We start from the raw sequence: 24,101 nt of genomic DNA on the forward strand, positions 1-24,101 counted from the left end.
CCCCCAACTCGCTTGCTCGTAATGAACAACCTCATACAAAAGCCGCTTGCTACGCTACGATTCAGGACATACAGCAGTCATTTAAAAAGATATTGAAGGACAACTTCACTGATGTTGTGGTTTGTTTTTTTTACAGACCAGGATTAAGTTTAGGCCCCGCATGGAACCACATGCCCCCTTTAAATAACCGCACCACTTGCCTCAACGTGTTCTGGTTACCGAGATAGCTCCCTGCTGTAAGGCCATTTGTCGAGTGATTGTGTGTGTCGTCACTGGTCCATCTGGTTTCAGTTAATGTCATTAAGATAAGAGCTTCTACAATCAGAACGTGTTTTTCTACACCATAGTTCATATTAAAGAGGTCTTATTGAAACAAGCAGGCTCTAGAGAGAGAATTTGCTGGAGAGTTTTTTTTTTTATAAACATGGTCAGGAGACCAAAAATACAACTGATACCTGAATGTAACCGAGCTTACTACGCAGTATCAGAATACAGTCGGCTTCAGGCTTCCAGCAGCCATTCATACTGAGCACAGGTCATTTATGAGCGCAATGATAAATATGCCACATGTCAGAGGTGTGCGTGTGCGCAGGGTGTGTGAGGTATTCTTAGCCCCGATGACAGTGCCGGCCGCCAAAAATTCATTCACATCTCTAAATGGTGTCCTGGCTGCATGACAACGCCACTTGTTCCTGCCAAGGTATTGGTTTCAGCTTTACTCTGCTTACTCCGCCCTCAGATCGGTTCCTCTTTTACAAACTAAGTGATATTGAACTCTTTGCAGAAGAGCGTTCCAGAATAAGTACAAGTCAAAGAATAGGAACCTGAACAAAAAGGCTATTTGAGATTCAGAATCGCCGCTGTCCAAAAGATCAAGTGATGGTAGTGTTTAAATGTCATTCAGGATATTGATACGTTTTGGGAAAAGCAACCGTAGCAGAGCATGGATTCGATTCCCTCGGAGCATGACAGGCATCTTCATCAATTTAAGCAGAAAACCTCCTACTTTGTGGGAAAATCATGACTGAAGTTTAATACCCAAAAGTAAGACTATGTTCCAGCTGTGAGAAAAGCAATCGTACACAGTCAACCATCCCAGGCTCGAGTCTCAGAAAAAGCTCTTACTGGGGATTCAAGGGGCATTACGCTTCATTCATGGGTAGCTGTCATTCTGTCTGACACAGTTGTTCAGTCCACATCAGGCTGCTCCAGCACGTGTCCGCTGCCGTCACGCCTCTCCTCGGTGCGGACATTTTGTCCTACGGCAGCGCAGGAGCCGTCAGCAGTTGTCGTCGTCCTCCAGGACGTCCGGGTGCTCCTCCCAGAACTGCTCTCCTATGATGTCTCCGTGGTGGGCCTGCACACTCCTCCTGCTGCGGGTCACCGCCACCTGCTTCTCCTCTCCCGTTGGTAGCTTCTGCCGCTTGGTGACAGTTTCGTCTCTCTGGACAAAAAGAATGAGGAGTATTCGTAGTACCATTTGAAATCCAATTGAAGGGGGTATAACAACATCATTTTGCAGCACAAGGCCAATGTTGGTTTTATGGCCAGACAACATTATTACCGGTTGCATTTTCAAATTCTCCTTTAAACTGGACAGGTAGATGTAAACCTGTTTAACTATTTCCACAGTCATATTAGAAAGGATCCATGGCAACAAGAGCCAGTAGGTGGCAGGACTTTCAACAGCCCGGAGAAGAGCCACTGGATCCCTGCCAATATGTCCTGCTAGATTTGTCACCTGAGGTGGCAGCTGCATACAGCATGACCCACAAACCAAGGTTTTTCTGGCAACAAAGTGTTTGTTGTCGAAAGAACTCTTTGAGAATGAAAAATATTGCCAAAGTCTCATAGGACCAAAAATACTTTACGGTTCTGTTGCAGGATTGGACTAATCAGACAATCATGAACTATGAATGAACTATTTCACTATTGCTCTATCACTTATATAAAATGCAGTACGGAAGCATTCTGTATATTTAACAATGATACAAACCACTTTTTGGGGCATGCCATGTTTTTCACTGTCACATACATACATCAGTATGTATGACAATCTGCTGGTTTGTCTTGTAAACTGCTTGAGATTTTACGTTTTTATTTACTCCAAAATATTCATTATTTTGTCATTGGGCAATAAAGTAGAAGCAGGCAGTTGATAAGTTGAAAAACAACATCAATCAGCAACATAATGGCAACTGTTTATATGATAAAGGAAAGCAGTCTATGCAGCTCCTTTTAGCAAGATATTATCAATTTTCAGTGAAAATGTTACCTGTAAGCAAAAATGGGTCAACATTGACCGAAAAATGGACATTTACGCTTTTATGACTAAAAAAGTAATTAATTAACAAAACATCAACAACTTATGTTTTGATTTTGCATTTTTTTCACAAATGCTCAAAATCTTCCACTTATAATTTCCAAGCAAACAGAGGGACGGTCCTATGTGGTCCGACAGAAGCCCTGTCGAGAAGACAGTGACTAAAGTGGAAGTAGATGACATTTGAGGTGGAAGTGGCTGCATTAAGGATGTCTAACCTTTCATCATACTTTGACAATCAAAGATCTCCAACATCAGTTATCAAAGAGAAATTTTGATGTAATAATTGTGCTGAATTAACAGTCTTTGTAGCAGCTCACCTTTTCCCAGATGAGAGTGGTGCCTTTCCTGTGAAGGGCCGGCTCAGTGTTGTAGTTGATGTCAAACTCGGAGAACAGGATCTCGTTTTTGTCTGCGGCTAATGTTCCCTAGAGGGAGATATTACACAGTTACTGATTAGACTTTTATGTTATGAATAAATCATAAGTAAATGATGGGGGCACAATACACCACAGACATGCAGACACAGCTGTATCTTCAACTGCATTCCCCTGACATCCAGGACCGTGGCTTCCTGATAACTGATTACATATATTGATATCATTAATACAAACTAAAGCTTACAGAGGCAGTAGAGACCTTTAAGGAGGAAAAGACTAGACACCTGCAAATAAACCAATTACTTTAACAAGTGAATCAGTATCAGAAAATGTTAGTATGCATCACAAAGTAATTAAAATGTCTTTGAAGTGGCTTGGAGATTTGAAAAAGATGCAAAAGGAAATGTTTTGCATTTTGTTAGTAGCAACATTGAAACCTTAAATGTGAGTACACAGCGTTATGACTTTCATAAATGGTTTATATACAGGGGATTTTTCTTAAAGATCTTAAGGATGGTTGGAGTCGCTGGTTCAACATGTTCGAGATGATCATACGTGTGTAGTTTATACAATTAAACAAGTGTCTAAAATACACACTTTCTAAAGTGATTACTCATTACTTGTAAGATTTTGTCTTTAGAAGAAAAACAAACTTAATCGCGATTAATGAATTTCAAAATGTGCGATTCATTATTTATTTACTTTTAATCTATTGACAGCACTAATTCAAAGTAATAAATATAAAAAGGAGAATAATCTCGCTTTTGATATCATAACACACATTGTATATTTGTGTAAACACACCCGTCTGTACATTAACTTTAGACTGTGATGCGCTCTCACCTTTAAGCGATCTTCTGCCTGGTGTGTGGTGAGTCCTCCCTTTTGTACTAGAGTCCAAAACACTGTGTTGTACAAATTATTTATGTGACCTGAAAGACATAAAAACATGTGTGCAGTTGTCTGATTAAAAAACAGGCACATCTAGAAGTCCAACACATGATCTGTAAAACAGTTAGAACACAGTGTGCACATACAATCCGCTTGCCTCCAGCTGAGGTAGTCTCTGAGGTTGCGGTTGCTGGGATACAGGACCACACGCCCATCAAAGCCCGGGGGGTACAAGAGAGGCTGCTCTCCAAAAAACTCCTTCCAGTAGAAGACATATGAGGAGGAGAACTGGGAGGCCACATGCGTCATGAGCTTACTGCCAGAAAAGAGAGAGGAAAAGTTCATTTAAAAGCACAAAACAGCTTGTGTGGGTTTGACGTTGGCTGATTTTTACCTGGATCTCCTCTTAAACCAAGAAGAGCTCCTCTTGAAAACAAAGCTGAACTCATCACTTTGACCGTAAGCGATAACAATATCCTCTAATTCCTCCATAACGGAGCGTGCGCTCCGAGTCATCAGGTCCAAAGCCCGGTTATCATTGGGCTTCATGAACTTGTGCTTCTCTGCGAACCTGAAACCAAAAGCACGATGATAATCAGAAAGACAGAATGGTGCATCATCTTTCATATCATCATATTATTCATGTCCCCACAGCTGGAAGAGGAAACTCACTTGTGAAAGTTGCGGCCATCCAGCCTCACAACAATGTAGCAGTTTCTCAGACAAGTGTCGTCTGTTTCGAAGTTGCGGACGTACTCAAACTTGCTCTTGGCCATGTTGCTGGGAGCGGAAAAAAGACGGGCCAGAGGTTGGAGAACACAAGACCTGACACGTCCACTGAATCCAAAGGCCTTCCCAGTCAGCATTAGGGTGCTCCTGAAAAGGACCAAGAAAAAGGCACACACATAATATACTTTAAAAACGAATTTACAGCGAGGACATTATATTACACATTTAAAAAAGTACACATCTTTATTTAGGTCACATCCCAACTCTCCTTAAGGCTGCAATGTTTGGGTTTTCTGCTGTGTGATGTGGTGGATACTGGAAAACTATCTTGCTTTCAAAACATTTTGTACATAATTCCTAGTGGCTGGTAAATAAATAAATGCGTCATGTTTGGAAAATGAGTTGGTGGCAGTTGCACTATATTCAGAAGTAGCAGAACACTAATACATTCGCTATATTAATCCTGCCCTGCTACGTGTACCAGCATTACATGTTTGCGCTTAACGACTTTAAAACGTAATTCTGTGCTGCCGCTTTCTTAAATTAAATAAAAAAACATATCCAACTCACTACGGGGCTAATGACGCGATGACAGCTGAAGCGGGTCCGTGTGACCATCTTTGAGGCGTTAGCGTTACTTACGGCCGGATGTCCCGCGTCCCCGCAGAAAGCAGCACGTTAGCAGACGTTTCTCCGTGGTTTGTTTTCATGCGTCGACGCTTCCCGAGTTAGAACAAACACGAATGTGTGAAATAGTGAAGGAGCAACACAGCACCGACGTCACCTTGTGTTTACATTTATCCTGAGACAATTGTCAGGTCACGCACGTTGATTTGTACATAGTCCGTCAACGATTGATGTCGTAGTGAAGCCGCAAACCACCAAATAAAGGTTCCGGAGCGAACACCTTCTGTTCCTATATTCATTATATAGTTATCAAAATGTGTTTTCTGTGTATAAATTACACTAAAAAACGCTCAGTTTTCTCCTCCCTGGACTTGAAAGCCAGATAAGTATCCCAATTATTTAAAGAGCGAGGTTTGTTAAACCCAACTGCTCTGTAGAGAAATTTGACATTTTATGGGGAAAAAGTACCAGAGAAAAAATATATTACTCATACAGCTCTATATTAGTATTTGTTAGTAACTTTGCTCCTTTGCTTCGCCGTGGACTCATGTCACAATAAAGGTTGATTTTACTTTGTTGACTTTAAACCAGAGGAGACGTGTCATACTGCTTTTACGGAATCATAAGCACCTGCTACCTGGAAGGGAATCTGATCATTTAAACTCATTAAATGCCATCATTGTTTACTCAGGCTAAATGACTTTTGACTTTTGAAAGGATTCAGGAAATTAATCAAATCTACAACTAAAAAGCATATTTTGTATTTCAAGATGAAGTCTCTCTGCCACTAACTTATCCAAATCCTCCCTGACGGTGTGCATATGACCATAGATCCAGAGGTCACACTGAGGGGTCACAAGACAGATAATACATTAGCAAAGAAGAAAAGAGAGTGAATTAAACTTTTTTTTAGGAAGAAAATGTAAAACATATTGTAAATTCTTCTCGGTGGCAATGTAACGAGTAAATTTCATTGGAACACAGCATTTGACCAACATTGTGTCGTGTATCTTGGCCCTTGGTCTACCCATTCGATTTGGGATTGACTTCTGACTGATTCTCCAAAATGATGCTTAGCATTTAACAACAATAAACCAAACATCTCTTTTATCTACCTGTCATCATGTATTTGCATGCTCACTCCTCCACGAAATAAAGATAACAAATAAATACACAATGTATATTATCGTTCTATTTGAAATCCGGAAGCATGAATCCATATAAAAAGCAATAAAAATAAATACAACAAGACTAGATATAAGAAAAGACATACAGACATGAGCAGTTTGAGGAACGATACGATTGGCTGAGCTCGCCCGTCACTCTCTCGAGTGGAGCCTCTTGATTTGACGCTGGCAACGGAACGTTCACAGTACCCTTGATGCGCGGTTCTTACAACAATAAACCAATATAAACGGTGTTTTAGCGCCACCGTGTGGTTGTGGAGAGAAAGTGGAAACCAAAGATCGTGTGTATGTAACAGATGACCCACGCTGTAAGTCCACTTAAAGGCTCGGCGGTTTTCTGGAGAAATTCGTTAGAATTGTTCCACGGATGTGGATGTTATGTAATTACTAGTAAATGATTACAGGAAGAGAAATACAGAACAACATTACAGAAACGCGTCCGGGATTAAAAAGCTCCACAACACTCGGCTGCTCGTATCTCCGACGTGTTGGTGTCCTGTCATTGGGGCAGAGTGACACCTCTTCCCCCCCACCTCCGGCAGCTATTTACCGGAGACTCTTCCCGTCACCGTGTGCGGCTCATCTGCCCCCGTTTTCAAACATGGAAGAGAGGGAAAGAGAAAGCGCAAAGTCGGACGTCAAAGAAACGGCAGCCTCGGGCGTTTCGACCACACCGCCGCCGCCGGAGCGCGAGGCCGCGCCGGCGGCGCAGCGCGAGGCGGGCGACGGTGACGCAGACAAAACCGACGTGTGCTCCGGTAACTTCGACCCGCTCGTGGCGCTGTACGCGCCCGCCGCGCCGCTGCCCTTCCCCAACATCAGGGGCTTCAACAACGTCGCGGCGTACGAGAGCTTCATGAAGGGCGGCCGGGGCCGAGCCAAGCCGGAGAACGTGGAGAAGAGGCGACGCAAGGCCATGAAAGGGGTCGCGGACCCGGAGCGCATCGCGAGGCTGAAGAAGCTCATCGTGAACAACCCGGTGTCGGAGACCGGGGAGAGCAGCGGCGGCGGCGGCGGGCGCAGGAGGAGGCAGAAGCCCCAGAAAAACGTCCTGACGAGGATGCCCCGTAGGTTCTTTTACCCCCGCTAATAGCGACGTCAGCCGCCCCCCCCCCCCCCCAAGTTAACCCCGCTTTGGTCGGGGAGGGCAAGTTGCGCCCAACGCACGGGGCCGATCGCAGCCCCTCCAGTAAAAGGTCACGACCCTGTCTATGGTTCACACGTCTCCCGTCATTAACCCAGTTATTTATTCAACGTCATCTATATATGAGACAAAAGTGACATTATCCCGAGGCCCTGATGTGATTGTGTGAATATGGATATTTAGTAGAGTCCATGAACATTAGTTGGATTCCTCATTGAATCATCTGATGTTGTCATACGCCTCCATGTGGGGCTCCTGGGTTTGTTCTCGACAGTAATATCACTCCAAAGTAAAACCGCTGGACGCTGATATTTGTAAAACCATTTAGTTCAACAGAAAAGTCAAAAGTTGCTGATTTGAAACCGGAAAAATAGCAGTGAATCCTCTTAACTCACAATCTGGAACAAGAGATTATCTGTTCATCATCCGATTTGAAAGGTTCAATTTTTAGCCTGAACCCTCTGATCTCTTCTGATTGGCAGAAATGCTTTTGTGGGTTGCAGAGGCGCTTGTGTAACCCGCCGCTCTTGTGTCTTCAGTGTGTAAAGGCAGTCCGATGGGGGAGCTTTACAGGTGCGTCGAGGAGAGGATAAGGGTCAAAGTTCACATCAGGACCTTCAAGGGACTGCGGGGAGTGTGCTCTGGCTTCGTCGTGGCCTTCGACAAGTTCTGGAACATGGTGAGCTTTCTCGCCGGTGGCTCCCTGCGCCCACGGCGCCCCGATGTTGCCGTCCGCTCATTGGTCTTGACTTCTCCTCGTCAGGCGATGGTCGACGTGGATGAGACGTACAGAGAGCCGCTGCTCGGGGAGGCGTTCTACCATGAAAAGGCCCTCACCATTTCACGGGTAGGCCCGTTTTCTGATGTTTATATGAAATACACCACTTACTCTGCAACGGTGCAAAAATCACAATCTGAACTCTGTGACGCCGCCACAGCCGAACTAATTCAGTGTTTTGAGGAAGAAATAAGTCTGAAAATGCAAGCGGGATTCCACAAGACGGTCGTGGACAGTCAAAGTCACTCATTGCACGCAGCTCTTAAATGTACTTTCCTGATACATTACTCACTGAAATATTTAAAACAAAAGGTTTTTCTCAAAAATGCTTTTCTTGTTTTGCTCTGACATTTATGGTTCTACATTTTGCCGCCGGTGGCAACCGAACAATTGCCTTGTTTCCTTTTACTGCTTCACATTAAAAGCTGCATTTTCAATAATCTGAAACTATCAGCAGGAAGCAAGAAGTGTTGTTTGCCAGAAAAAAAAGGACAACCATAAATATAAAAAATCCCACCCAAATTGGAGGTTTGATTTCATGGTGATGTGACTGTGGTCCGTGCAGCTCTTTGAGAAGCTGAAGCTGCAGGAGAACCCGGGAGAGGAAAACCCCGACGCCCGGAAAAAGGCCAGCGAGCGTCGGCCGGCGAAACCCGGAAGCCCCCCGGAAGAGCAGCCGGGGAGGGGGGGCGCGGGGACGGAGGCGAAGGCCCCGGGCCGTCCGACGAGAGGCTCCCAGAAGTACGGAAAGGTCCACACGCGCCACATCAACCAGCTTTTCATCCGGGGGGAGAACGTCCTCCTGGTTAACCCACAGCCGCTCTGACGGGTGTCTTCGGTCGCATCTCGGCGCCGGGCGCGAGAGGCCGGGAAACTTCCTGTCCAGATTGAGTTTCACGCTGGAACTCGATACCGGATATTTGATTTGGTCAGATTCGGGGAGGTGAGGGGGGCGAAGTGTTGTATCATGTTGATACGGAGGTTCGTTCCTCACTGCGCCACCAGAGAATGGTCATGATTTTGAGGAATAAAAGCTTCTCAGTGTTAACAGTATTCATTTATTTTTGTGCCACCGATATGCTGCAACAGCTTCAAACACCTGCCCCTGTGTTCTGATTATTCCCCAGCAGGGGGCAGCATGAGGGCATTAGTGCCTTTGTCATCTCACAGAGCTTGTCCCTTTATGTTGCTCTTCCAGTTAGTTTGAACAGGAACGACAGCGCAGTCTCAGCGGACTTCATAAATGCATTATGAATAATTGAGTTTGTGAAGCTGGAGATTGCAGATGGCACTCAAAAGCTGTCATTTGTCTTGACGTCTCGGATTGCTTTTACTCTTTAATGGGCACATTACCCATAAAAGCACAATTTACTGCATCTCGTCGAAGTTGTAAAGATGTTTTTTTGTGTTTCCAGCGGCAGAGGTTACGTCGGCATGATCAACGGCACAGAATGATCTCATGATGTTCTTTCTGGGTCTGAAAGTCTTATTTTAGTTTTTCTTAATTTGATTACAGATTTTAATTGACCCTCTTTCTAAATATTGTCATGCCATAAATGGGACAAATTCTGGCGGTAGTTGGTGTGTGTATACGGTTACTTTTCACATATATATTATTAGTGTAGCCCATTTAACGAGCTTTGTCTCCAGAGAGCAAACGGGGTCAATTGTTTAATGCAAGCTGTGTTTGTCTCAGTGTGTTCCAACAAACCAATGTGAGAAGCCCCACAAATAGACTGCACACCACCTTCCTCCTGCGTGTATTATATGAGAGTAATCAGGTCAAACTGTACATTTCATCAGCTGAATGATATCGAAGGACACAAAGTGAAAACACTTCTTTTGGGCTTAATTTCCAAAAGCCACTGCAGCGGCCTTAATAAGCCAAACGCTTCAGTGTGGTGAATTCATCAGCTCATCTGCATTATTGTTCAACCTGCCAACAGGCCGATGTATCCTGGAGCTTTCTTTGTCAACTTCGGTCTTTGAGGTAATAAACTCTCATTATCTAAATGTAATTTCGGAGTCGTCCGCGTTGGCTCCACTTTTGCTGCTTGAAGCTCTTTTGAATGAGGCTAATGACACAGCACAGCAAATAACACACACCATTAACACATCTCAATCAACGGTTTAATGTTGTAGATAAAGAATCAATGTGTAAATCAAATCGAAATGGGAACAATGCAAACATTTCATTTTTCCCAAAAGGAATTCTCTTAACATTTGCATACGCTAGTGTTTCAGTAACAATCCCATTTTTAGAGAAGATCAAGTCAATTTGAAGTACAAAAAGAATAAAACAACCTCTACTGATATATATATATATATTTTTATTTTTATATATATATTTTTAGAAAAAACAGCAAACAGATTTTGGTCATTTTTAATGCTTCAGACTCCGACGCAAGGCTACGATGTGTTAGTGAGCTCAGCCTCTGGAGCCCCTGGGAGGGAGAGAGGGGGGGCAAAAGCTTCAAGAGCGTCAATGCTCTCGGTGCTGCAGGATCCACCGCCTCCTCCTCTGGTCAGTGAATTATTCATCTAATCGTTGACGTACTAAAAAAAGGTTTAGGCAGCCAGAATTTATTCATCACTCATTACAAGGGTCAGGAGGAAAACCACCGGCAGGCACTTGAACCGCTGAGGAGCAGCGCGGTGAGTGCGCGGACGAACAGGATCGCTCAACATCCTGCGTGTGCCTGACTGCTAAAAAGGCGCTGATTTGAAGTTGAGCCTCGTGCATCTCCAACTTTCCTTGGCGTTATCGCCGACCCGAATGAAGCGGGACCACTGAAGTGTGCTTGGGACAAACGAAACGATGAGCAAAATAATGGTACGATTGCATTTGTGCAAACGGGGACGCGTGAGGCCTTTGTACACGGTACAGAAGCTGCGGTCTGCTTGCGAGCCTTAACACTGTCCCACTTGGAAGGAGGTTAACTGAAGAAAAACCAGCCAATGTCTTTCAGGCACTCTGATCTCAAATTAAGAACCCTCAACCCCTGTATGAGGCTTTCTCCACCTACTGATTATCTCATTTGGATTATAATAGTCTTCATAAGTAAAATGTATATATATATATATATATATAGAGAGAGAGAGAGCGAGCAACAAGAAAGGCCACAAATGAGGGCGTGCTCAAGGAGAAACTCCTCGTATTAAATTGTCAACCTTCACTCCAAACGCTCCTTTATTACGGACAGGCCACATGTGGAGCCCGTAGACGCTTATGTACAAAGAAGAGTGTCGACGTGCTTTGTGATGGTCTGGAATCATATCACAAACCCCTCACACCGCCACTGCCTCTCTTCATAACTCATTTTTAAAGGGCTCCAGATTTCTATATACAGGTCAAAGGAAGAGCAATGACATAAAAAGAGGTAACTCGAGATTCTTAAATGTACATTAGAAAGTTAAAAAGGCTGATCATGTTATCCAAAACGCAACATTTTGCAAAGTTACAGAGAAATAATTATGCAGCTACTGATTTTGTTTTGCTATTCTGGTCATTTTACTTGATTGAGGTTATAAAGCAAATCCCCCTGACATTCTGGCACTCTGCCTTCTTCTCAGTGACCTAAGTAACCAACGAGGCACACTGCCACCAGTGTGTGTGTTACTCTCACCCAAGACCAGACAGATCATTGGTTCAAACACAACACAAACGCTTCACTTAGATCCATATCACAACACGGCATTTCTAAAAATAAAAAAATAAAAATAAGGAGATTGCATGGTATTGGTATTATGAAAGTTGACATTATTCAAGTAATCTTTGTTTTCAGCTCATAACAATCCTTTACCATTGGACGGGAGGAAGGGGGGGGGGAGACACCGCGCACCGGATCTTTTCTCTCCAATTCTGTCACTTTCCAAAGTTGCCGAAGTCAGCGAAGGCGTCGTGTCTGGGCTGTTGGACCATTGCAGGGTTCATCCCCATCCCCGCAGCATTGGGCATCCCCATGGCCATCCCTCCTTGTGGCATCCCCATGTTCATGCCCATCCCCATCATGGCCTGGTTGGTGGCCATGCCCATCCCCATCATGGCCTGGTTGGTGGCCATGCCCATCCCCATGCCAGAAGCAGGGTGCATCATGGGATTTACAGGCGCTCTGACTGTCGTGGTTCCAATGCTCATGGCGGAAAACCCTGGGCAGAGCATGCTGGTCGGTGTCTGATTTCCTGGAAACGACAGAAGAAAAAAAAAAGAAAAAACACTTAATACGAGCATTTGACTATTGGGGTACTTTAGAAAAAGGACAGCCTGGTTCCAGCGTCACCACTGATCTGCTGCTCGCCTCACCGTGTTGGAGGGTGTTGAGGGTGGGCTGGCTTTGCTTGGGTGGGTGCGCGCCAGGGCCCAGAAAGTCCAGGTTGATGTTAACCGAGGGGTCGGACCAGGTGGCAGGGAGAGCTGCTTTGGCTCCGGCCCCTTGAGAGGCCATTCCCTGCTGCATAGGCAGGAGAGACTGTGGTTGTAGAGGACCCCCCATGTCTGGTAGCGGCTGGCAAAGAAGAGAGAAGCAGAGTTAGAGAAAGAGGAAAAACCCACCCTCAAATAATAGACAGAAAAAAACTCACAGTGAAATACATGATGAGAAGTTAAAGTTCTTTATCATAATCCAAGGCCTCCGAAATCCCACTTAACCTCAGCGAGTGTCATCGGAGCTCATTAAAATACCATCTAAAATAACTACAGGGGAATGGAGTGGTGGACGTCTTCTTAGTAAAAGAATAAAAGTTTCTCTTTTTTTAGGTCAACAACCTCTTAACATAGAAATACAGTCGACATCCACAGGCTTTCTTTGGGCTTTTAATGCTTTTGTAACTCCGAAATTGATTTTTCTCATTCTGTGTGTCAGTAACAGGAGGAGTGGGCGGTTGGTGGGCGGTCTCTGGGGGAGAGGAGCATCTGGTGAGGCTGCGTGTTAACCCTCTACCATCACGCTCGTCCTCCATCTTTTAGTCAAACGAGGTATGTCTTCATTATAATACACATGCGGACTAATGTGGGTCATGTCAGTGGCAAACAGCGAGTAAATGTTATAACGTGATTATATATTTCCACTGGAAAGCTACTTTAAATATGTAATTTCTCGAACTGTTAAGGGCCAATTTGTTTCCTACTTTATAAAATGCCATGACATGATTGAAAGGTTCTTTGTCCATATCATTACTCACAGTTCCCATAGTTGATGGCTGCGGCCAAATCAACAACACCACATGTCAGAAGATTACAAAATATCAATTCTAATTTAAATGAGTCGCCGGCTCAGCTGTCGGCGCGTTGAGAGGCACAGATACGCTCCGACTTTTCCAATGATCACCCTCAAAGAAATCGGAAATTGATGACCGTACAATGAGTATTTAGTTATTTAGTAATTTTTTGTGATTGGACAGTTATAAAGATAGCTTTAAATCAGCATTATATCCTGTATCTTTTCTATCTAAAACATACGCCCAACTGTGATTAAAAAAACATGATCCCAAAATGCATCAGTCTAGCTCTGCATTCATAAAAAACTGAAATAATAAAGTGTGTCGTTATTTTCCTGTGTATACTTTGTTTCCACCTGTATAATTTAAGCACCCTTCATGAGTCTTGTAATGATATGTATATAAATTATTTAATAAAAAGTGTGTCTGTGTGTGTGCCTGAAGCGTGAGTGCAACCATGCATACCTGGGACCTCGACTGGGGCAGGACTGTGGCGCTCATGCTCTGTGTGCTGCTCATGCTAAAGTTGAGGCTCTGGGAGGAGTTGAAGGACTGGGTCGGCCCCATCAGGTCAAACAGGTCTGCTGAGGCCGGACCAGAGCCTGAAGCTGGGGTGGCGGCGGCGGCCGGAGCCGCCATAGCTCCGAAAAGGTCATTTCCACCGGTGTCAACAGTCTGAGCGGAGGCGGGTATCTGACCTCCGGGGAAGGCGTTCCAGTCTCCAAACTCTCCGTTGCTGCCGGAGGAAGGTGCTGCTAGGAACAAGAACGAGACAAAACAAAGACAAAAGACGGTTGCAGGTCTTTATCTGCCATCTCAACAGTGAGGCTTTTTTTAATGTGGAAATGTGGAAATAATTTTCGCCGCAAACAAAAGCCACCGAAGCATTTGGAGCCGTCATATCAATTAAGAACACACAATTGAGTCTTCCGTAAGTCTTGCTCCATCCAGAGCATTCTCAGTGACCACTGGTGCCCCGCTTTAAATTTTCATTGAACTGGCCCCCGCTTGTTTGTCTCTCTTCCTACACTCAATCTCCGTTTCAGCTCCCCCCACCCCCACCAGCTCCGGCTGCTGTCCCAGTCTCCTTGTCATCCATAACACGAGTTGATGTGTGTCTGTTCTTGTTATGCAGAGCAGGTAGCAGGCTCCATATGGCCAAGTCTCCTCTCTGAATATTCTAGCAGTATGGCTGCAACAGCACAGCACACACATGCACGCACACAACAACAACAAAAAAAAGTCTAGAAACCAACCCGATACTGAGGAGAGGCCGACGGCAGCAGGTGAGGAGAAGTTAGCAAATCCACTGATCAGGTCTGCATTGGGAAATAGACACAAACACATCCATTTTAAACAAGTGAGCTCCAGGTGTCATTCTACTGTAGTTAGCATGCCTTCAGTGTCAGAAGGGCATGGAGGGGCGGGGGGTGGCAGTGGATAGGTGGAGAGGGCCAAACATCTGTGCAGTGTGCCCGCCCTCTCCATTCACTAGGGACTGCTCCAAAAACATCTGGCGCACTTAGTTTCTATACATCAACTCCTATCCTCTAAAATGTTGTGTTGGCGTCAGCAGCTGGCCACTGTGACTGCAGCGTGTGGTCCTGCAGTGCAGAGTCTCCGGTCTACTACTTGGTTTAACTGAATAAAAAGGTTACTCCCGGATTTATTCATTCCTGGTGTTCAGCTCAAGTGCCAAGAATGAAATAAAATATTTGGGGCTGGTGAAGCGGTTTCCCTGAGGTACTAAATGATTGTGAACATGTCCGTTATCGATCTAAATCTTCTCTGGTGGAACCAAAACAGAAAGAGCATTTCACGAAATGCCCGGGTATCGCTTGTCGTACCTGTGGGAGCCGGCTGGCTCGGGGTGGAGTCCACCATAAATAGGTCGGCGAGGGCGGTGCTGGAGGGCTGGGGGGCATCTGGCTGCAATGAGGAACATTTACGAAGAGATCAGTGTCCATGCAAAAATGTGTACATATTAAGGTCCATCGCTTGTGTTCAAACTACTCTCGCTACCTGTTTGGCGGTGGTACTTGGGCTCTTATCTCCCACGTAGTGGGCTGCGGCTCCCAGGTCCACAACCTTAGACGGGACCCCTCTCTTCCGCGTGGCTGTAGTCTCTGTTGCTTGGACTATGTGTACGCTCTTGGTGGTAACGGTTTCCTCTTCGTCTTTGAAGTCTTTTCCCGACTGGCCATTGTGAGACGAGCGGCCCCGGTCCTCCTCGTTGTCACTATGGAAACAATAACGATCAAGGTTCAGGATACGGATTTTCTTTCTCTCTCCATACAGGAACCAAGATACAAACCATGTTCTGGATGCGGCCCTAGTTATCTACAGCATGCGCTCATGGAAAGCTGTTATCGATTACTTTATTCCTGTCTGTGTGGATATAGAGAACAGATTGAGACTAAAACCAAGCCTACTATATTGGGCCTCAGCTGCACATGGAAACAAACACAGTTCAGGTAATCTAGCCGTCTCACACCTAAATCGATCCGGCGAGTCGTCTCTTTCCTTCTTCCTAAATCTGCTTATGGTGTCGTCGATGGTGCTGCCAATTTTGTCGCTGATCTCCCCCAGTTTCTCGCTGAAGGGGAACTGTCCTTTATTCCTCTCCCAGTCGTCGTCCCACTTTCCCCGGCTGTCATTGGAGTCGTACTTGTCCCCCGCTGGAGAGACGGTAATCAAATAGGAGATAAAAGCAAGAGAAAGAGGACGGGATATAAAGCTTTTGTTGATCATAGGTCCGCTTACATTACTCGACTGAAAACTTACAGTATCGGTATCCCATGCTGTCTGAGGACACCCCGATGTATTTGTCCCTGTTCTTCTTTGACTTTTTCCGTTCTTCTCTTAGCCGGTCGTCATCCTGGGCAAAATCCACCATCTCCTTTACCTTCTGACGCACATTCACACCTTGGTCCTTCCCATTCTCGTCTAGAGGCACACAAACATTGAGAACAATACAAATAAAGAATGAGCACAATTTGTGTGGTTTTAATACGTTGAAGTGCTAACAGAGACATTAAAAAAACAGTAGTTAATGTCCTCAAATACACACATGTTTGGGAAGAGTGAAAGCAGCTTTAAGCCTGTGTGTGTGTGTGTGTGTGTGTGTGTGTGTGTGTGTGTGTGTGTGTGTGTGTGTGTGTGTGTGTGTGTGTGTGTGTGTGTGTGTGTGTTGAAGCGGTTTTGTGGACTAAGCAGTGCTTAGGGCCTTTATCCATTTATTAAAGCTCACACAGAAGCTATTGTTAATGAACACTAAACTCTACAATGCCGAGGGGTGGCCAGTAGAACTGCAAAACAAAGAAACATTTTTAAGCAGAGGAGAGTTTTTTTTTATGGAGATCAAATCTTTTTGGGTCCAACATGAAGAGCAAATGATGCAATGTAAAAAGAGGATCAACACAGAACGATAATCTTACCTACAAAGTGGTAGCTTTCTAACGATCTAAGGTCATACAGGTGTTCTCTGGTGCTGGTAACAACCCTCTCGGATCCATTCCTGATGAGATGAGCCAGCAGCAGCAGGGACTGAGAAACAGACAGAAAGAAAGTGTCAACTCAGGCCTCTGAAATAATTCAGTTATGCAAATTATTTATTTCACAACCCTAAATTCATAGCGTGTTTAACTGTGTGAAAGAAAGACATTATTCCTGCCCGGAAGTAATATGTTGAACATTTGACTTAAAGTCAACAGACCGGTTCTCTGGTTCAAAGTTTTAGGTCAATTCAAAACAGGATCTGTTGCTTAGAGTCACAATCCCGCGTGTCTGTTTGTGGGACGTCGCAGCAGCGCCGGGGCCGACCTTGTAGACTCTCCGCCAGTTCTTCTTGTTATCCCTCAGCATGCGGGTCCACAGCATATTCATCACCTCTGGGAACTGCTCATACATGAAGGTGGCTCTGATTACATAAACATGGAAGACAAGGAGGGAGACACTGCACTTTTAGTGAAAATGCATGAATGACAAACAACAGTTTGAATGGTGAAGACGGTTTACAGCGTTTGAGTGAAGACGGCTTTGTACTCTGTAGCCCAACAAACTAAACGAACCATTTTATGAGCGGGACATTCGTGTATCACTGCAAGGTTTGCACAATAAATAAACAAATAAAAGAACTAAAAGTGACATCCATTCATGTTTCACAAGAAAAAAACACTGTCAATTATAGCTCAGGTTGTTGTCTTGTAATCGACTAATACAGACGTTTATGAATAAATGTGGGCAAAGAGATCTCCTCAGTGTTTTACCGGATTAGTTTTATACTTTGGTATGTATCCACAAAAGAAATCTGCTTTAGTGTGTATCAACAATTACAAGTCAGTCTAGTTTCACACGCCTCTAGTCAGCTGCATAATCAGGATTTAAATATCAACGACGACAGAAAGGCCCGGGTATTGATTGAAAGTATTGATTGCAGCCATTTGAATGAATGCTGGTCATTCTGCAGCAGTTGTGAGGCTCGTGTGCAGAACTGACTACTGTCGCTTCTGGCCGGCAGAAAAATACCACCATGGAAACGGGGACTTGTGGTCAGATGTCAAAAGCCAAAGCTTATATTGGGTTCCTGTGGTCGAAATGGAGAGGAAATTCCTAAAAACTGTTCTTGCCGTAAGAAAGAGCTTTAAAAGAACGTTAAGCCCAAAATGACGATCTACGTATCAACTATTCAAACCCTAGATGCCCAAATTCAGGAAGAAAAACTTTTCTCTCAACCCTCTACGGTGAAAAAAGAACACAAAAAGAGACAAAAGTCTCAGATTGAATTGAAGTAAATACAATCAAAGCATTATTTGTCCAGTAATAGGACCACTACTCTCCAAACAGCTTTATACATAATACCTGTATTGTAGTGTAGCAGTTCTGTGAGAGTTATTGTATTGACAAAGTTTTGCTGTGGTTAAATGTGGCCTCCATGTACAGTAGCGCCGAGAGCGAAAAGTGGCAGGTGGCAGGTTCCCTTTTGGAGTAGGACACAAACCGTTCTCAGTTGGTATGCAGCAGCCCGCCTCCTCTTCCTCATGGAAATTCCATGTAAAGGAGTATCTTCACAGCCATGGGTTTGCCGTAAATGTTTTTTCTAACTTTATTGAGAATCTGGCCCAACACAGCGTAGCACAGCGTCTTAAATAAAGTGATGTATGTATAGAAATGAAGGTAACAGGATTTTGTATTTGCTCATCAAGCCTGAAACGGGTCATTTGGCCATTTCATTAAGCAGTCACTGGAAAATGGGTTCTCATTTTATTTGTTTAAGTTATATAGGATGCGCGGTCGAACATATGTCCCTCTCTATTTTTTATGCCGTGCCCAGCTGAGATGGCTTTGTGCCATTCTGAAAAGGGAACCTGCCAGCTGCCACTTCTTGCTCTCGGCGTCACTCCCCATTTATTTCAATTAAAAAACTCTTTGTTCACAGGTGAGGCATGCGAGACAAACTCAAGGTGACAGAGGTTGTGTACGTGTACAAAGGGAATGGTTCTTTCCAGAACATATTTCTGTGTTTTGGATTGTATGACCAGATAACCTTGGTGCTTTTCAGCAGGAAATATCGTACCACACTACGGGCCGTCCTCACCTGGAGATTTCACTCATCAGCTGTCCCGACGGTCCCCATGGGTCATCATTGGTGGCCTCTCTGACTTTGGACTCCACCTCGGAGTAGTTCATCACCACGTTGGTTCTGTGCAGTATCAAGAAAGAGAAACGTCACGTCATTGATCGTGCATGTGTTAAGTATTCTGCATGGCTGTTCTCCTTTCAGTGTGAAATATGTGTCATGCTAGTTAACCACAACACGGACAACAGCGGGTGAAAGGTTCTCTTATTAGAGCCGCGGCCCTGGACTTAATCAGAAACAAGACAATGGTGAGGGCTAATAAATACATGAATGGTGGAACAGTAAAACAGGGCTCTGTTCTGTGTGAGAGATCTTGCTTGTTGACATTCCAAGTCACTAGGAAATTAAAGGGGAACTTAAATAGGAGGAAACTGACGCTATAAATGGTGGCTCACTAGTAAGATCAGATAAATAGAGCGTTCTTAATGGTGTACTCCACAAACATGGCGAGTTTGGCAGCCTGTCAACAAATACAGAATTATGATGAAATTGTGCTGTACAATGGTTTAAGCTGTAGGATTGTAATGATAATATTAATACATATACAGTACCGGCCAAAAGGGTTGGACGCATTTTCTCACTCAATTTAATGAGAAAGTGAGTCTAAAATTTGGAAATGTACTGTATATTACATTGATGATGTGTATGTGTATATATATATATACATATATATATATACACACACACAGTTATTAGATTAAAGAAAACAAATTGTTCTTTATAGATCAGCTTTTTTTTTTTTTAGCTAGACCGGGATGCCTTTTTAGAGGTCGTTCTGAATCCCAATTGGGCTCTTTATGATTTGTGAAAGAGAGTAGATTTATATGTTATTTGATCGTTTTTTAAGTAATGAACGGCTAAAAATGAGCTCTGCAGGGGAAGCAGTGTATTGAATGCATTGACCGAAGACTATGTGCAGCATATAGTTAAACCATTCTCCACAGCTAGTGGCATAGATGCAGTCAATTTCTACCAGTTTCTTTAATCGGAATAGATTCTTACAGGACTACAGATATAAAACCCACAAAGAAAACTGCCAAATAATTTTGTAAACACTGCAGCTTAAACCCAAAACATTGTGAGTCAAAACATTTGATCCCTCCTTTCTCACTACGGCCACGACAGCAGAATAATGTACGGGGCCCGAGAGAGCAGCATTGAACTGATGGGTGGAGATAAACACCCGCTCTGTGGTTTTAGAGAAGGGCTGTATAATACTGAAAGAATCATGGTATGGTTACCACTCCGACCACATTCCCTCCATTGCAAAATTATGTTTACGACAAAGAAATGACTCGAGAGAACCGTGCTCGCTGTTTTTAGACGACGACAAAGACAGTATTTTAAAGTAACTTGGAGAGACATGAAAGTATGATTCTGTATCCAACTTAAGTCTCATGGCATTGTTCTTCATATTAAACACTTAGCAGTGTTTTAGTGTAAATCATGTTGTTCAGGTTGCATTTAGTTTTGACGAGTCTTTCTGCTTACATTGTGTGCCATGTTACTCACTGCATGCGGCATTGGTCTCTCGCTACGTTACAGCCTGTTACTGTGCAAAGCTACATGTTTGCATGAACGACAGAAAAAAGACAAGAGGATATGATGTAAAACTTCTAATCTCTTTCTAGTTATCGGCCCTGTCCTAGATATCAGCCGGATAAAACAGAAGTTGTGATACGCTCTCAAGTGACACACCATCACACAGATTTCCGTTAGACTGCTGTAGGACTGTATGTACATTTACAACAACAAAAAATTCCCTTGGTGGTATTTATTAATCCAATCCAATCTTTTTCTATGTTGCTTGGATTCATTGAAAGGCCTACTTACAGCAGGACAAAAGCCTTTGCTTGCATGTCCCGCCTCAGCAAAAGCCTCACCACAACCATGCATCAGGCTGCAGTATGCCACACTAATAGTGTGAATGACACCCAGCTTGTTGACACCGGACGAAAAATAATCTAGAATTTGTGAAAATACTAAAGCAGGGACAGTTTCTAAATGTTACAAAACACATGGTCTTTTTACCCTTTGATTTAAAATAAAAGAACAAAAATTTGCTCCCTTTCTGTGTCTCTTCCAGTAACTCAAGTTCCACGAGGTCACACTGCGGGGAGACGAGGGTGTCCAGCAGGAATGTCTTCTTGGACGGACCCAACGACTCCCTGGGTCTGCAATAGCAGCCGTTCAAACTTCGAAGGGCAGAGATGTTGTTCAATGTAAGAAAAGGGTATATAATTATACTACTGTGGCACAGGAGGGCATGCTTGGGTTTAGTCAGCGACTAAAAGTAAACCAGAGTTCAACGAAGAACAAAAGGCAAAGTATTGCCCAAGTTCAGGCCCAGCGGCCATCTACTTCCAGGTGCTGTAGTACGTCTGTTATCCACGCAGGCTCGGCCGTCAAGGCCATCAAAATATGACTCATTACAAGTGCACATGCTCTGCGGATTCGCACTGTGCACATCGTCGTAACAGTCTGTATATTTTGCCTGACGATCTCCATCTTGGCTGCTGTGTTGGTCTCAGATCATCAAGTGACGTTATATTGGAATTTGGACATCCAGCAACAAGTTGCAAAACACTGCAGGATCACTGGTCACTGATTAATAAATGCTCCTTCTGTTTTCACGCGTAACAACATGCGAGTTAGTGGTGCGACAGACGGATTGGACGGGGTTTAGTTTAGTTAGTTGTTGCATCAGTCGTGTGGAGAAACCGCGACGAAAAAGCTGTAAACTCACGTGAACTCAGGAGTTTATACGTTCGACGTTAACTTGACACAACTTCCACATATTGAGGTCTAAAGTTGCTAGTTCCACTACAAAGCTAACGATGTGTCTGTGATAAAAGGTAGTAAACCAGCCATGTGGCTTTACTTCGAGTTTAACAAGTTACTTAGATAATCTACAGTGACTGCTACGGTAACATTGACTAAGCCTAAACGATGTAGACTTAACAGTTAGCTACAAGTGTCATCACATTCATACCAGAGAGTAACGCATGTCTGTACTCAATGGAGCTTTAAAAGTTTTTTCCTGACGAAAGGATTGTTTGTATTGTCGTTTAAACATGTATCGTAGACTCGATCGAAAGCTCCCGCTGACTAACTCAGCCGGGGCGCTGTCAAACTAGCTTTACTGGCTAGCCTGGTGGGTTGGCCACCTAGCCAGCAGGCTAAATAATTAGCTAGCTTGTCGGCTAAGTGAGTTAGCTTTCACTGTCGGTCAAAATGCGTAAACAAACAGAAAAAGTGACCTCGCAACAGTTCAAATGACATCCCACATTAACCGGAAGACAAGGGGAGAACGACATTGACAAAGAAAGAACAATCGTACTCAGGACAAATACAATTTGTCAAAGTCAGCTAGCTAACTCATTCACTTGCTAGTAGCATACATGCTAGCTAACTTGTTCGAGCGACGTGACGTCAAAGTTTTGGGTACGTGTCTCTTTGAAACAGGTAAACTACAGGAACACACGACACGACATAGACCGAACGCAGTCGGGAGATACTTACGCTTTGTCAACCAACTCCCTGACCTTCCACATGTTCAGCATCTTGGCTCCGTGAAATGGGCTTTCTGCCTCGACAAAACCCTAAACTCCACACGAACGCCGCAGCCCTGAACTCTGTAAAGTAAACTCTTCTTCACCTCTCTCTCGAGACGCACCAACAGGCAGGAAAAGGTTACTGCGGGAAATCACCGTGTGACGTCATCGGAGTCGTTGGAGTTGTAGTTCCTGATTATCGCTCGCGCCTCAGTTGTGTGCTGAGTACACGTTTAAATGGTGACTAATAATTGTCTTTAAAATTTATATGTATATAAAATAAAGACAAAACCATTTATCCAAGGAAGGATTAAAACAAAGAGACCCCGTGCAAGGATCCTTGGGGGTTCACACAAATGTACAACAAAAAATGACAATAGCTCCAGTATAAAAATCCTAATTTAATAGATTATGCCATTGGCCCTGGTTTCAAAAAAGTAGTCCAACAACCTTACCTGGGGCAAGCAAATCAAAATGCGGTTTTGTTTAGGTAGCTTGTGGTTTCTATTCATGTTGGTGATGCATGAGGTGATTTTTTGTATCTAGCTATGTTCAATATTGGCAGAACTGGGAATGTAAAAAAATAACAAGAAATTACAAGAAATGGTAATGACATTACATAGTTTTTCATCAGAGGACTGATACATTTATGCTTTAAGTGTTAAGTTCTTTATAAAACCAAAACCAAGACATTTAAATGGATCTTCACATATGTGTGGTATGTGTTTGTATGTATTATAACATTGTAACAGTATTACTGTCGTTAATGTATTCTCAATTTATTCTTTGTTTGTATTTCTAAGCAATATCCCTTGGACTTTGTGTCCAAACGGGTTGCTGCATCGCCAAAACTAAAGCCTACATCGTCGTGTGCAGGTCACCACCCCGTGTGTTCTCCATCCCTCCTCATCTGGCATTCAGGCATGCTACAATGACCCAGTGATGCTGTGTGACAGGCCAGGCAGGGCACGGCTGTTTGTGTCAATCCAGATCAATCACTCCCTCTTCTGGACGGACAACGTCATAGACACGCAGAAAGGTCACTGGGTGTACTCAAGCCAGGCCCGACGTGGTGAGCAGGGAGGTCAGCGTAGCGAGGGAGCACCCTCGACTGACTGAGCACCATCTCAAATAGACACAGTCGATTTACGAGGAAAAGGAAATCGACTGGCAGTAGTCTTTTTTTTTTTTTTAATTCTCCCGTGACTTGGGCGTATACAAAAAGTATTAAGCCTGTTTGTCGTATTGATTGATATTCCAGTGGGCAAAATAAGCCCTCGGATGCCCTACTCTCTATTCTCTAATGATACGTGTAAATATGGCCCACGGCTTACACTTCCATAGGAGAGCAGGAGGAAACAACACAATAGCCAAAATACAACCCATTTGAGAAAAAAAACAACAAGAAACAGCACTTAACAGCCCAGAATGCACTGCACCCCGGGGAGCAACCTCAATTACTGTTACACGTCCAAAAAGGAGAACTCCAGGAAAAGTGATTGCCAGGATGGAAATGGCTCTGTGTGTGTTTGTGCATGTGTGAGTGTGTTTTTGTGTGAGTGTGTGGGTCGGAGGACGAATAGAAAGGCACTCAGTAAAAAGATCTTTCAGGAACACTTTGCCTCGGTGACGT

The 24,101-nt window shown here is 43.9% G+C and overlaps 3 protein-coding genes across 5 annotated transcripts; 1 reads left to right on the forward strand and 2 right to left on the reverse strand.

Annotated features, from left to right (window-relative positions):
• Nucleotides 1-395: 395 nt before the first annotated feature.
• On the reverse strand, nt 396-5,190 carry thg1l (tRNA-histidine guanylyltransferase 1-like). 2 transcript variants are annotated; one of them, XM_040173883.2, is made up of 7 exons: nt 4,966-5,190; nt 4,267-4,470; nt 3,989-4,165; nt 3,741-3,910; nt 3,547-3,635; nt 2,644-2,751; nt 396-1,444 (listed from the first exon to the last, which is right to left on the reverse strand). In XM_040173883.2, the coding sequence occupies exons 1-7, from the start codon at nt 5,031-5,033 to the stop codon at nt 1,280-1,282; spliced, it is 981 nt and encodes a 326-aa protein (XP_040029817.2). In that variant the 5' UTR covers nt 5,034-5,190; the 3' UTR covers nt 396-1,279. The 2 variants fall into 2 exon arrangements, with proteins under 2 accessions (XP_040029817.2, XP_040029818.2); XM_040173884.2 differs by having other exon boundaries at nt 4,894-5,178.
• A 1,473-nt stretch (nt 5,191-6,663) lies between these two features.
• lsm11 (LSM11, U7 small nuclear RNA associated) lies at nt 6,664-10,077 on the forward strand. Its single transcript, XM_040173886.2, has 4 exons — nt 6,664-7,204; nt 7,821-7,960; nt 8,045-8,128; nt 8,625-10,077. The coding sequence occupies exons 1-4, from the start codon at nt 6,739-6,741 to the stop codon at nt 8,883-8,885; spliced, it is 951 nt and encodes a 316-aa protein (XP_040029820.2). The 5' UTR covers nt 6,664-6,738; the 3' UTR covers nt 8,886-10,077.
• Nucleotides 10,078-10,175: 98 nt separating this feature from the next.
• Nucleotides 10,176-22,710, reverse strand: clint1a (clathrin interactor 1a). Of its 2 annotated transcripts, none has more exons than XM_040173839.2 (12): nt 22,437-22,710; nt 18,873-18,977; nt 17,099-17,195; nt 16,714-16,822; nt 16,061-16,222; nt 15,771-15,954; nt 15,299-15,515; nt 15,124-15,205; nt 14,533-14,595; nt 13,742-14,028; nt 12,363-12,564; nt 10,176-12,241 (listed from the first exon to the last, which is right to left on the reverse strand). In XM_040173839.2, the coding sequence occupies exons 1-12, from the start codon at nt 22,475-22,477 to the stop codon at nt 11,925-11,927; spliced, it is 1,866 nt and encodes a 621-aa protein (XP_040029773.2). In that variant the 5' UTR covers nt 22,478-22,710; the 3' UTR covers nt 10,176-11,924. The 2 variants fall into 2 exon arrangements, with proteins under 2 accessions (XP_040029773.2, XP_040029772.2); XM_040173838.2 differs by having other exon boundaries at nt 13,742-14,031.
• Between the last annotated feature and the right edge of the window lie 1,391 nt (nt 22,711-24,101).

The sequence above is a fragment of the Gasterosteus aculeatus genome, chromosome 4, assembly GCF_964276395.1.
Source record: "Gasterosteus aculeatus chromosome 4, fGasAcu3.hap1.1, whole genome shotgun sequence".
Lineage (NCBI taxonomy): Eukaryota > Metazoa > Chordata > Actinopteri > Perciformes > Gasterosteidae > Gasterosteus > Gasterosteus aculeatus.

Excerpts from the sequence above, each read along its gene's own strand:
- clint1a (XM_040173838.2), bottom strand. The coding sequence starts at position 22,477 with ATGCTGAACATGTGGAAGGTCAGGGAGTTGGTTGACAAAGC. Across the intron at positions 16,223-16,713 it reads AGAAAGCTACCACTTTGTAG|ACGAGAATGGGAAGGACCAA; the intron begins GTAAGATTATCG and ends GTGTGCCTCTAG. Across the intron at positions 14,596-15,123 it reads GAGCCAGCCGGCTCCCACAG|ACCTGATCAGTGGATTTGCT; the intron begins GTACGACAAGCG and ends TTCCCAATGCAG.
- lsm11 (XM_040173886.2), top strand. The coding sequence starts at position 6,739 with ATGGAAGAGAGGGAAAGAGAAAGCGCAAAGTCGGACGTCAAAGAAACG. Across the intron at positions 7,961-8,044 it reads TCGACAAGTTCTGGAACATG|GCGATGGTCGACGTGGATGA; the intron begins GTGAGCTTTCTC and ends TCTCCTCGTCAG. Across the intron at positions 8,129-8,624 it reads AGGCCCTCACCATTTCACGG|CTCTTTGAGAAGCTGAAGCT; the intron begins GTAGGCCCGTTT and ends TGGTCCGTGCAG.
- thg1l (XM_040173883.2), bottom strand. The coding sequence starts at position 5,033 with ATGAAAACAAACCACGGAGAAACGTCTGCTAACGTGCTGCTTTCTGCG. Across the intron at positions 3,911-3,988 it reads TGGTTTAAGAGGAGATCCAG|TAAGCTCATGACGCATGTGG; the intron begins GTAAAAATCAGC and ends CTTTTCTGGCAG. Across the intron at positions 3,636-3,740 it reads CAGCTGGAGGCAAGCGGATT|GTCACATAAATAATTTGTAC; the intron begins GTATGTGCACAC and ends TATGTCTTTCAG.